This window comes from Octopus bimaculoides, chromosome 27 (assembly GCF_046866305.1).
Source record: "Octopus bimaculoides isolate indiv1 chromosome 27, ASM4686630v1, whole genome shotgun sequence".
Lineage (NCBI taxonomy): Eukaryota > Metazoa > Mollusca > Cephalopoda > Octopoda > Octopodidae > Octopus > Octopus bimaculoides.
The window spans coordinates 2,068,833-2,082,535 of record NC_142954.1 but is presented as its reverse complement, the minus strand read 5'-3'; the positions used below and the strand labels follow the sequence as shown (position 1 = coordinate 2,082,535).

At 37.1% G+C, this 13,703-nt stretch overlaps 1 protein-coding gene across 1 annotated transcript in view; it reads left to right on the top strand.

Moving 5' to 3' along the window:
- Nucleotides 1-11,855: 11,855 nt before the first annotated feature.
- Nucleotides 11,856-13,703, top strand: part of LOC106880309 (protein henna) — a 19,138-nt gene continuing 17,290 nt past the window's right edge. The window contains exon 1 of the mRNA XM_089343613.1: nucleotides 11,856-12,077. Within this exon, the coding sequence (XP_089199739.1) occupies nucleotides 12,045-12,077 (33 nt within the window). The 5' untranslated portion in view covers nucleotides 11,856-12,044. The remainder of the gene's footprint in view (nucleotides 12,078-13,703) is intronic.

Below are 13,703 nucleotides of genomic sequence, written 5' to 3'. Positions count from 1 at the left end.
AGACCTGTTGAGGCAAGTGAAATCGAAATCAAACTCGACTCAACAACTGGCACCCATGCCAACATCGTCTCCTTCATTGGACACGAAACTCTGCTTGCGAAGACCTGTTGGGGCAAGCGAAAGCGAAATCGTGATAGCACCGTCGCCTTCCTGGCATGTGTAAAGACATTCGAGCGAGATCGTTGCCAGTGCCGCTGGACTGGCTCCTGTGCAGGTTGCACGTAAAATACACCATTTTGAGCGTGGCTGTTGCCAGTACCGTGTGACTGGCATTCGTGCCGGTGGCACGTAAAAACACCCACTACACTCTCGGAGTGGTTGGCGTTAGGAAGGGCATCCAGCTGTAGAAACTCTGCCAGATCAGATTGGAGCCTGGTGTAGCCATCTGGTTTCACCAGTCCTCAGTCAAATCGTCCAACCCATGCTAGCATGGAAAGCGGACGTTAAATGATGATGATGATTATTATTATTGTTGTTGTTGTTGTTCGTTGCCAGTACCGCCTGACTGGCCTTCGTAGGATTTTCGAGCGAGATTGTTGCCAGTGCCCCTGGACTGGCTCTTGTGTGGGTGGCACATAAAAGACACCATTTTGAGCATGGCCGTTGCCAGTACCGCCTGACTGGCCTTCATGCGGGTGACACGTAAAAGCACCCACTACACTCTCTGAGTGGTTGGCGTTAGGAAGGGCATCCAGCTGTAGAAACTCTGCCAAATCAGACTGGAGCCTGGTGTTGCCATCCTGTTTCACCAGTCCTCAGTCAAATCGTCCAACCCATGCTAGCATGGAAAGTGGACGTTAAACGATGATGATGATGATGATTATTATTAAGGGGACAAGCCGGCAGAATTGTTAGCACGCCAGGTGAAATGCTTAGCGGTATTTTATCTGTCGCTATGTTCTGAATTCAAATTCTGCTGAGATTGACTTTGCCTTTCATCCTTTCGGAATCAATAAATTAAATACCAGTTGCATACTTGGGTCGATCAAGTGGCAGTGACGATTGCATTCATTAAGAGAGGCCCTCACTAGTTGCTCCAGCTGGCAAAAATGAAAATTACCGTAAATCCTCGAGTATAGTTCGCCCTTGAGTATAATACGCGAGGGATTTTTAGGAGGTTGTGTACCTCTGAAAAGCCTAAACCTTGTGTATAATACGCACCCCTTCTCTAACTTGAGTCAAGGAGGTCTATATAACGTCCTTGGTTTGTAAACGTATAATAACTAACGTCCTTTATTATTATTGTATATATAACATAATGCAAACATGTAGCATTTTGTGCATTTTGCAGAAAATAAAGAAATAACAGTAATAACGTCAGTGAAAAATAAATATTAGGTAAATTGTCTTTACATATTTATCACTTAGAAAATTTTGCTCAGAAAATATTTTTTTATTTTTAACCTCGTATATAGTACGCACTAGAAATTTTGACCTTTAAATTTTGGGAAAAAAGTGCGGTTTATACTCGAGGATTTACGGTACTTGTAATTCAAAGGACCAGCCTTCGTCACATTCTGTGTCACGCTGAATTTCCCTGAGAACCACATTAAGGATACGCGTGTCTGGATTGCTCAAGCACTTGTACCTTAATTTCACGAGCAGGCTGTTCCAATAATCGCACCAAATGCAACCTTCATCGTTGCAATCGACGGAACGCCGGTTTTTAGTTTTTATGTTGAAGATGTACATTTACTGAGAACCGCAAAGCCGTGGCCCTTTTCATACATAAACAAACTGGTTCGTTAAAGCTTTAATGTTTAAAATAACGAAGACAGAGATAACAACACCGAAGCAGACGACATTGACAAAACTAACCGACGTAACGACATGGGAACTTCTGCAGACGTTAATGAAGATATTAACATTTGTTGTGTTATGATTGTTTAATTAGTTGAAATCAGAGATAAAATACTCCATGTGATATCAGGTGTTTATATTTATGTAATTACAAATCTAGTCATTCCACGCAATCTTACCTGTATTCCATGTCAACAACAGCTGCTGGTGACGTCATTTATTTACTTGGACAAACAATGAGCGACGCTTGAAATTCTTAAGTTTCTCTCTGTAATCTGTTCCATCAACACTCATTGACGATTCAACGCGACGTAATTTAGTTCAACGTTGTTTACCACTTTTAGGTGCACTGCACATAAACACACGTACAAATACATATGTATGTATGTATACTCTTTTACTCTTTTACTTGTTTCAGTCTTTTGACTGCGGCCATGCTGGAGCACCGCCTTTAGTCGAGCAAATCGACCCCAGGACTTATTTTTTGGAAGCCTAGTACTTATTCTATCGGTCTCTTTTGCCGAACCGCTAAGTTACGGGGTGTATGTATATATTTGTTTATATATATATATATATATATATATATATAAGATTTATATATTATATTAGACATATATATACACACATATATATATATATATATATATATATTATGTAGATAAGTAGATAGATAGATATACATATGCGTGTGTGTAGGCGGGTGTACGAGGTCTGATCAATAAGTAACCGGATTGGTGCTATAAAACAAAACAGCACGTGCCAATTTTGGCATTTAATCTCCTTCGGGATAGTCCCTTTAGGGATCCACACACTTAATTCAGCGTTGCTTCCATTGATGGAAGCATTCCTGGAACTCGTTTTCTGGGATAATCAGCAGCTTCCTCGTCGCGGTCATTTTGACTTCCTTGACGTCCTGAAATCTTCTTCCTTTCAAGCAAGATTTTATTTTTAGAAAGTGCAAAATGTCGCAAGGGGCGAGATATGAGGAATACGGTGGCTGTCGGACGTGGGGAATGCTGTGCCTAGCCAAAGACTACTGCACAAGCTGCGCGGAATGGGCAAGTGCGTTGTCAGCTGAAAGCAGTTTTGGCACAAACTTGGCAGACACGAGTCTCATACCCAAATCTTCAGTGATAACTGAACTGAACGTTAACTAATCTGCACATCCTCTAATAACTCACGGATGGTAATTCGACGATTTCCCCTCCCACCTGTACGCAGATCTGGGATCTTTTTGGTTTGACGGGCAACACTTGTTTTCTTAACGAAACACTTTCAAACTTGGGATACTGGTAGAATGTGTCATATAAAACATCTTTTTCTCTTAGCCTTCTTAAAAAAAATTAGTTCTTAATAAGTTATTTCATGTTAAAGTTTTTATCTGTTCTATAACACAAAATATACAAGTATACGAAGTTTGAAAGTGTTTCGGTACCAAAAACACTACATAAAACATAAATGAAAAAATGTTGCCCGTCAAACCAAAAAGATCCCAGATCTGCGATGTTTTGCTTAGTTCTGTTGGTTGCAGGTCTTCCAGAACGTTGGTCACTATCGCAAGGTTTAAAATCCCCATGACACGCTGTGTGCCAGATTGGTGCTCCTACCAATTCCTCTGCGGCTCAGGGAATGAATAAACGACACACGCCTACTTACCACACACACACACACACACACACACAAGTGCGCGCACATACACGCCTCCACCAATATCTTAAACGTTATAAAGAAATACCGGGTTAATGAGAACAACCTTTGCGTGGTTGTTCGTCCTAAAAACAACAGCCGAATCTCCCTCATAATACACTCTGTCACCATACGAATAAGATTACACAGGAGAGTAATCCTAAACACATTATCTGAAAAGCAAAAACGAGATGGCCACGGATGGACTGTATTTTAATTATAGATCTGTTACACAAACAAGTCCGACCTGGTCAAGACGACAATAAAAATAACATAAAACTTATAATTAAAACATAATAAAAATTTATTAATGGCAATTAAAGAGTGGTTAACTCATAAACTGTAAAATGGTAATTATGTGCGCGCGCGTGTGTGATGGAGTAAACATTTGAGCGTGAACAAGGAGAAAGAGAGCACTCAATACGTGTGTATGTGTGTACTCTTTTACTTGTTTCAGGCATTTGACTGCGGCCATGCTGGAGCACCGCCTTTAGTCGAGCAAATCGACCCCGGGACTTATTCTTTGGAAGCCTAGTACTTATTCTATCGATGTCTTTTTGCCGAACCGCAAAGTTACGGGGACGTAAACACACCAGCATCGGTTGTCCAGCGATGGTGGTGGGGGGGGACAAACACAGACAGACAAACACACATACATACATATATATATATATATATATATATATACGACGGGCTTCTTTCAGTTTCCGTCTACCAAATCCACTCACAAGGCTTTGGTCGGCCCGAGGCTATAGTAGAAGACATTTGCCCAAGGTGTTACGCAGTGGGACTGAACCCGGAACCATGTGGTTGGTAAGCAAGCTACTTACCACACACCCACTCCTATATATATATATATATATATATATATATATATATATATATATATATATATATATATATATATATATATATATATATATATATATATATATATATATATATATATGTATGTATGTATGTATATATACATACACACACACACACACTCATATATGTATGCATTTAAGCATGCATGTATGTATGTATGTGCGCATGTATGAAATTACAAATGTATGTGCGTTCGTGTGCATGAATGTGTGTATAAGTATGTGTATATGTACATATGTGTGAATGTGTACATGTAATTAAAAGCGTCCACTTCACACGTATTAATTAGAGAAGTGGATAACTACAGCACAGCGACAATGTTATTACCGCAATAAAGAAGTCTTTGAATATTAAAATATCTTCTTATTTTTCCTTGTTCTCCCCCCTCTCTCTCTTTCTCTCTCTCTCTTCCTCTCTTTCTCCTTGTCACCTTTTATATATATATATATATATATATATATATATGTACATACATACATATATATATATATATATATATATATATATATATATATATATATATATATATATATATATATGTATATGTATATGTATATATATATATAGGCGTGGCTGTGTGGTAAGAAGCTTGCTTCCAAACCACATGGTTCCGGGTTCAGTGCCACTGCGTGGCACTACTACTATTGCCTCGGGCCGACCAAAGCCTTGTGAGTGGATTTGGTAGACGGAAACTGAAAGAAGCCCATCGTATATGTATGTATGTGACTGTGTGTCTGTGTTTGTCCCTCACAATCGCTTGACAACCAATGTTGTCGTGTAACTTAGCGGTTCGGCAAAAGTGAACGATGGAATAAGTACTAGGCTTACAAAGAATAAGTGCTGGGATTGATTTGTTCGACTAAATGTGGTACTGCAGCATGGCCGCAGTCAAAATGTATGAAACAAATAAAAGAATATATATGTATACGGGAGAGTGGACAAACGAAAGAAAGGCACTCAACCAATTTATTGGGATTTACATGTATGGATCAAAACAGTTTGATTCAATTTCGTTGGTACTTCGAGTTTCAAACGTGATGCTAATCTTCAGCCATTTTGAATTCAACTATATAAATATATACAGATAAATTCCTCTATTTGCATAATATCGAGGTCTCCTTCTTTCTCTTGTCCTTCCTGTCATATATATATATATATATATATATATATATATAAAGAATATATATGCATGTATACACACATATTTGTACATACTTACATCTACATGTGTATATAGATGCATATCAAGGTACAGGACGTTAGAACAATGAACTACAGACAACGGAACGAACACATAGGAAAACAGATAGCCACTTGGAATTAATCCTTCATCAGCTGTCTCTATTGTAACTAGACGTTTCGAAGATATATATATATATATATATATATATATATATATATATATATATATATATATATATCGTAAAAGACCCATGTAATTTGCTCACGATTCAGTATTATGACAATTTCTACTTGACTTGTCCCGTTAAGTAAGCCCATCACTGAATATTTTAGTCCTTTGCAGTTGAAGTGGTCACACTAATGACGTTCCAGGAATACCAGTATTAACTTTATTTATCTGTGCTACTATGTCACTCAACAGTACTTTTATCCTGGTTTTGTACTGTTAAATTCCACATCACAATGCCATAATGCATTAAAATGAAAAACAAAAACCACACCAAACATGAAAGCTATTTTGTGGGGGGAGGGGATTAAGCTTTTAGCACTAAATCTGAATACTTTGGTTCGTTCATGGCTGATTAAAATATTTCCTTTCGTCATTCCATTTCGAGTTTTCACACATATTCTTCTCGTGTGTGTCGACAACGTGACTTGAAGGCCTCTCACGCTATTTTTTTCTTCTTTTTTTTCTCTTTTTAGATATATCTGTAAAGTATGTATTGCATCACAGATCATGCATTTTAACAAAAAATTTTATAGCTCTACATTTCTTTCAGTTTGATGTCGTAGAATTGTCAGAGTGTCGAGCAAAATGCCACAAGGTTTTCTTCCTTTCTTCCCTCACTTTTTTTCTTTTCTTTTTGGTTCTTTCATTCTGGTTTCAAATTCGACCGAATTCAACTTTGCCATTCATTTAATTTTTTTTCGGGGTCGATAAAAAATAATAGTGCAGAATTCTCCTTGAAGCACGCCATATAACCCGTCATAATTCTTTATATTTTTTGAAATGTTCGGAAATTTCTTTTCGAATTTGTGTTCAGCACACGGAATTCATATGATTTTGCAAATCCAATATATATATATATATATATATATATATATATATATATATATATATATATATATATATATATATATATATATATATATATATATGTATATATATATTATGCGTGATTTAAGGGCTATTTAGCTGTTATTTTTAGCACACTGCATGTACGTATGGAATCATAGCAAAAGAGTAAGACAGAGCTTATTGAACTGGACGTGAGTCTCCATTCTCAGGTCAGATGAGATATAGCACACACAGGTTCAATCTATCGAATCCTTGTTGTTGTTGTTTGTTCATTATTGATCCATGCCTGGCTCATAAAAGCCGGTTTCCCGGTTTCATTGGCGTATAGGTTCCCCACCTGGATGGGACACCAGTCCGTCGCAGGTGAGCTGCTAGATGCAGGAGGAAAGAGTGAAAGAACGTTGCGGCAAAGTAGTCTGCAGAGGTTCGCCATTACCTTCTACCGAAGCTACGTGGAGCTTAGGTGCTTCGCTCATAAACACACACACCGCCCGTTCTGAAAGTTGAAACCGCGATTCCTCGACCTCGAGTCCGCTGCTCTAACCAATAGGCCATGTGCCTTCACAGTGAATCCTTATGATCATTAAAATTTGTTTAAACAAATTTTTGAGGATGTTTTCTGCATTAAATATTTTAATAACTTGACTGTTGCTTGTCATGCAAATGGCGTCTCTGAGTCGTTTATTCTGTGAACAACCTTACTTTCTAACGTCAACCAGTGTAAGTCTTCTTACGCGTTTGCTGAGCTGACTCATTTCTATTTATCTATATAATGATGTTACGGGGATGTACTTGCATAGCAAGTGACCTGATCTGAGATCATGTGCTGAAACAAAACAATTGCAGCATGGAAGGTGCTTATAAGCCATTTAAAAAAGACACAAAAACCGTTTGATACGCTTCAACATTTAAATTTAATTTGCCAGAACATTTTCGTCGCTTTGAGACCGCGACCTGTTCGACAGATGGAAGCAGCAATTAGTTCAAAATAGCATTCTGTATATCTCACTTAACGTGGACATATCTATCTATCCATCTCTCTATTTACCTGCCTCATCAGATTTAGCTGCGAAGTTAACTTTTTTTAATATCCCCTGTGTTGAATAAAAAATAAAAAAACCGCAGAATCCTTGAATTAACGAAAACAAACAGATGCCTGAAACGCCAATTCTGTAAAGAAAATAAGAATCCAAGAAAACAGTTTAAGTAGTTATTAAGTATATCACTTAGATAGAAAAATAGATAAGACTACCCTCTCTCCTCCCCACCCTTCAGCCTCTCTCTCTCCCTCTCTCTTCCCTTCTCCCACTCACTCTATCCCACCCTTTCTGTCACTCCTCCCCCTCGCTCTCCCCTTCTCTCTCTCTCTTCGCTTCTTCCCCTCTCTCCATGCCTGACCTGCATAAACGTTTTTTTTTTTTGTTTTATACTAACATTGCATTAACTTTATACATTTTTCTCGTTCTTCATTTTGTGCTTTTTTATTTATCATTTTTACCAAAATATATTTTTCAGAATCTTCGGTGCTTATTGTTATTGCTGTTATTCTTCTTCTTCTTCTTGTCGTTTCCCGTTAGTTTTCAGCTTATGTATGCAAGCTCCATTTGCAGTCCCTTCAAAAGTGTCATAACGAGGTCATGCCGTATCGTCCTACCAAAAAACACGTTTTGTCTTTCATTTCACACGGCCTACAAAATAACTGCCCCATCAAACCTCCAAAATGTTGTCAAACAATATTTTTTCTCATGAACAGGAGGGCAGGAAGGCAGGAGGTAACTGTGTACTCGTCCCCCTTGCCTCTTCGTTTAAACGTTGCGCCCTATAAGTAGTACACCACATAACTACACTACAATACCAGAAACTGTAAAACACTATACAGAACAATTAAAAGCATCGACGAGGGCCACTTCTTGCCCCCAGTGTCGCAATGATGATCTCAAACAACAAGTCCACACCCGAAGAGCAAAGAAATCAGCCATGCAAAGAACACAGAAATACTACACGAAAACTACGCATCTTCTACCTTGATCCCAGGGGTTCACTACAAGATTTATGGGGGTCCATGCAAGCAAAATAGTAAATATGGGACGCACAATAGTATTTTAAGGATCCATAAGGAATTATGCTTTGGATGTATTTCTTGCAAGAAACAGCCAGGCTTCTTTAACGTTTTACGTAGTTCAACCTACGACAAGTTAATGTGTGAAAAAACAAAATAGGAATTTTGAAAGAAGTTTCTAGAAAACTAGGTTTTAAATATCGAATGGCTAGGGGAGGTCCACCAGAATGAAATAGTAATCAACAGGTGTCAACTCAAGGAAAATAGTAAAAAGTAGTCAAAGGTGTCCATAGATAAGAAGAAATGGTTGAGAACCACTGACTTGGATCGTGAGCTTGCTTTCTTCCATTCATCAGAAACGCAAAAGGTATTAGGGAAATCTGAAAGCCCATAAGTTTCTGGGTTGACAAAATCGCAAATATTCATCTAAATATCGAGGCCCTTGAAGGAATTGCTGCACTCAACAATATCAACGTATATTCCAACCAGCCCTGCTTAATTCTAAGAATCTGCAAACATGGTAAAAAAATCATTACGATATTCAACATAATGTCGAGTGAAGTTGCATCCCACTCACCCATTGCACTCCTCTACACATAAAAATATATACACACTGGCAAGTGCAACTGCACGTATATACATTTGAATATACACAGTGCTAGAAATAGGACATATAGACGCATCGAAATACGTGCTTACATACACCCAACTCTTATAAATACATGCAAGTATATACGTCTCCAAATTTGTGCTTAGGCATAAATTTACATATAAATATGCACATACATACAAATTCACATATCTATATATTATACACTATAGAATCACATACATGCAATCATATATATATATATATATATATATATATATATATATATATATATATATATATATATATATATATATATATAGAGGTTGGACAAAATAATGGAAACACCTTAAAATTTCAAACAAATTTAATTTTATACGGGGTAGGACCACCTTTGGCAGTAATTACGACTTGAATTCTACAAGGTATGGACTCGTACAAAGTTTGAATTGTTTCCAAAGGAATTTTTGTCCATTTTTCAGCTAAAACAGTCTCCAGTTCTTGTAGTGATGATGGTGGAGGATATCGACTCCTTGTTTTTCTAAAATGCACCATAAATGTTCAATAATATTGAGATCTGGGGACTGTGGTGGCCAGATAAGATGTTCAACTTCAGTAGAATGTTCCACATGTCATTCAGTAACAGCTTTAGCTGTGTGAATTGGTGCATTATCATCCTGAAAGATTGCGTTTCCCTCCAGAAACAGTTCTGCAACCATAGGATGAATTTGATCAGATAAAATGCTTAAATATTCTTGACTATTAATTCTGCCGTGAAGGGAGACCATTGGGCCTGCGGATTTCCAAGATATACCCCCCCCCCCAGATCATCACAGATCCTCCTCCATGTTTAACAGTTGGAAGAAGACAGTCTGGGTCAAATGCTTCTTTTGGCTGTCTCCACATGCATACTCGGCCAAAATTTCGGGCCTTGTGCCAAGAGTAGAAAAGAATAATAAACAGTTATTAAGTTCCCAATCTCCATTTTATTTTTCTTGTCATATATATATATATATATATATATATATATATATATATATATATATATATATAAGAATACGACGGGCTTCTTTCAGTTTCCGTCTACCAAATCCACTCACAAGGCTTTGGTCGGCCCGAAGCTATAGAAGACACTTGCCCAAGCTACCACGCAATAGGACTGAACCCGGAACCATGTGATTAGGAAGCAATCTTCTGTATATTTGATTCATGTTGATTGTCATAGCGTTTTACATTCCCACGATTCCATCAGTAACCTTCTCTCTCTCTCTCTCTGTTTATCTCTATCTCTCACTCTCTCTCTCTCCTTTTGTCTCTCCTTTCAACTATACCACACACTCCTGCGCTTAACACGTTTTAATTCCTCTCCCCTTTTTCCTTCAACTATTTAACCACATAACATAATAGCAATCCCTTCCTCCTAACACTCTCCCCCCTCTCTCTCTCTTTCTTTTTGCCTCTTGCTTCAACTAACCACGTAGTAGCGTTACACATTTGGCCTTAGCGCATTAACATATAGATATTTCGATTGCAGTTCTATGACTGCATACAATTGTATTTCTATTTAAAACCCTGCCCCCACCCAAAAACAATCTATGTTCAAAAATGCTACCTCTGTGGCCATCCCATTCCTTTATCAAGGACTGCATTGTCTAAACATCTTTCCATTTTTAAATCAATGGGATGAGTTTTTACAAAGGAATTTCGCTATTTTCAACACAAAGAACGACCTTAAAGAAATTCTGCACGTGCCTGTTCAGCGGATTCGATCGTCCTGACTCAAATAATGTATCAAGTGCTGGATGAGGTTTTGAAGTGTTGTGATGTGTCGTCTGCAGAGCTCCACATAGCTCTTCCATGCAGCAAAATTCCCCAGGAACCATTGCGTGGCACCTTCCCAAGGTGCCACGCAGTGAGACTGAACCCGGAACCATGCGTTTGGGAAGCAAGTTTTTTTTATACTCATTACTCATTACTCATCACTCATTGCTCATTCTTCGTTGCTGTTAATACTGAGGTTCAAGCAAAGAGAAGCGAATTAGAGACGCTCCAAGATGGCGAAACTGTTGCAACGGCTGTTGTCCTGATTCAGTTAGCGCGGAGTGGAATTGAGAAGCTTCAAGAGACGTTATATTTGATTGAAGTGAGTGCATAAAAATCTTGAGGGTTATAAACTTTTTTCCATTATCCACACACCTAACCATCTACCAATCTACCCATCCACCCGTCTCTCTTGTACACTATATCACTATCGCTGACTATATCAATATCACTATATCTCAAGTAGGACAAAGAATATTTTTGAACCTCTTATCAATATATTTCTTTCTTATAATCCCTCCTCACATTCCCTCTCCTTCTTTCTCTCCTCCTCTTCCATTAACTTACATTTAATATTATAATATATATTTATTATTATTATTGTTTTCTCGTCCTAAATCTGCAATAAAGCTATTCGTTTATTATATTGTAATCGGGGTTATTTGGTTGGCTTTTTATTTTTTTAGAATAGAGAAAAGGTTTCCTTCGTAATTTAAAGAATATGATTGGCGGTCAGATTTACTTATTAAATGCGCAATTCCGTTCGCATTAATTTCAACGTTCCCCTCGCCAGATAATATCAAGTCCCACCCAGGTACTAAATCTTTACACAGCTGCGCTCCTCTTGTTGGTGTTGACAAGTTTTGCTGCCCTTCGTTTTCTTGGTATCGCGCATCTGTTGTTGTTGTTCCTGCTTGGTGCTGTTGACGCAAAAAAACGATAAAAGGAAAGGAAGAAATATGGATGTCTGGACTGAATATTCCATCATTAACGTGAGTTAAAAGAATTCTATGCATTCTCCTGATACCTTTCACTACAGAAGAATTCATATATATATATATATATATATATATATATATATATATATATATATATATATATATATATATATATATATATATATATATATATATATATATATATACATATATATGTGTGTGTGTAAGTGTGAGTGTGTACATATACATATACACAAGTTTTTTTTATTCTCTCTCTGTTTAACTCCTCGCGTTCCTTTCTGCTGAAGAGCGTAGGCTCGAAACGTAAAAGACTTTCCCACATTCCCGAGCGTCAAACTATTACACCTGTTTGTTGTTTACACACCTGTCTTCGTCTTTTGCTTTTCTGTAACTTTCAACTACACACACACACACACACACACACACACACACAGGTAATTAATAAAATATTATTTATTAATTATGAAATATGACATCTTCGACAGCTGTTTTGATTCAGTAATCTTTAGATAGTTGATATATAAAATCAAAAACATTCTTACTATAATGTGAATTCTAGCTCATGCTGAGCACTTCAACTCTAGCCCGTCCTTATGTATTGTTATATTAACAATATATAATTATACAAAAAATTACAGCTTATACATATATATATATATATATATATATATATATATATATATATATATACAAATATTTATATATACACATATACCTTCTTTTATTTTTTTATTCTTTTACTTGTTTCAGTCATTAGGTTGCGGCCATGCTGAAGCACCGCCTTGAACGATTTTAGTTGAATGAATCAGCCCCAGAACTTTTTTTGTTATTTCTTTTTTTTTTTTTCTTTTTTAGGTCTAGTACTTATTCTATCGGTCAGATTTGCCTGAAAGTTGTTATTTTATACCTTCTACGGACTGCTCGAAGCTTACTAACTTCCTACACCTTGATCTTTGAATCATACCTTTTTATATTACTTTGTGTGTGTGTGCGTGCGCGCGTGTGTGTGTCTTTATGTATGTGTCTACATATGTATGCATGTATATATATATATATATATATATTGAGAGAGAGAAAAATACTTATACATATATATATAACTGTATATACACACACATACACATACACACGCTCACACATACACGCAAGCATACACACAGATATACTAATACACATATGTGTATGCGTACGTAATATTATTAGACAAGCTTAAAAAGTGGTTCACAACGATGTAAGCAGCAAAGATAAGGGGGCCCTTTATCAACTTGTTTGTGTTTTTCGTTTCTCTCCCTTCACTAACGTATATATATATTTTTTTTATGTGTGGCACGTGGTCCCTGAGAAATAATTTCAGTTACATAATTCTGAAAAGATAATGGGGACGGCTTGCAATAAGCGTGCTACGTTTAAAACAAATACTTCGTGTTGTTTAGTAAAAAGCCTTAATTATACCCCAAGTCCTGTGGAGATGAAAACTTCTAGAACTGGTTAAAAAAATACTGCTTTAGCTCGTACTACGGTGCGACCTTTGCGTAAAGGCAACTTTTACTGAGAGTTCGAGCCCATCACAAATGCTGTAAGTTTCATGTTGCTTGGGACTTCACAATAAATTTGAGCCTCGGTCTCTCACAGAATTCTGTTCCCCCATTAGTAAATCTC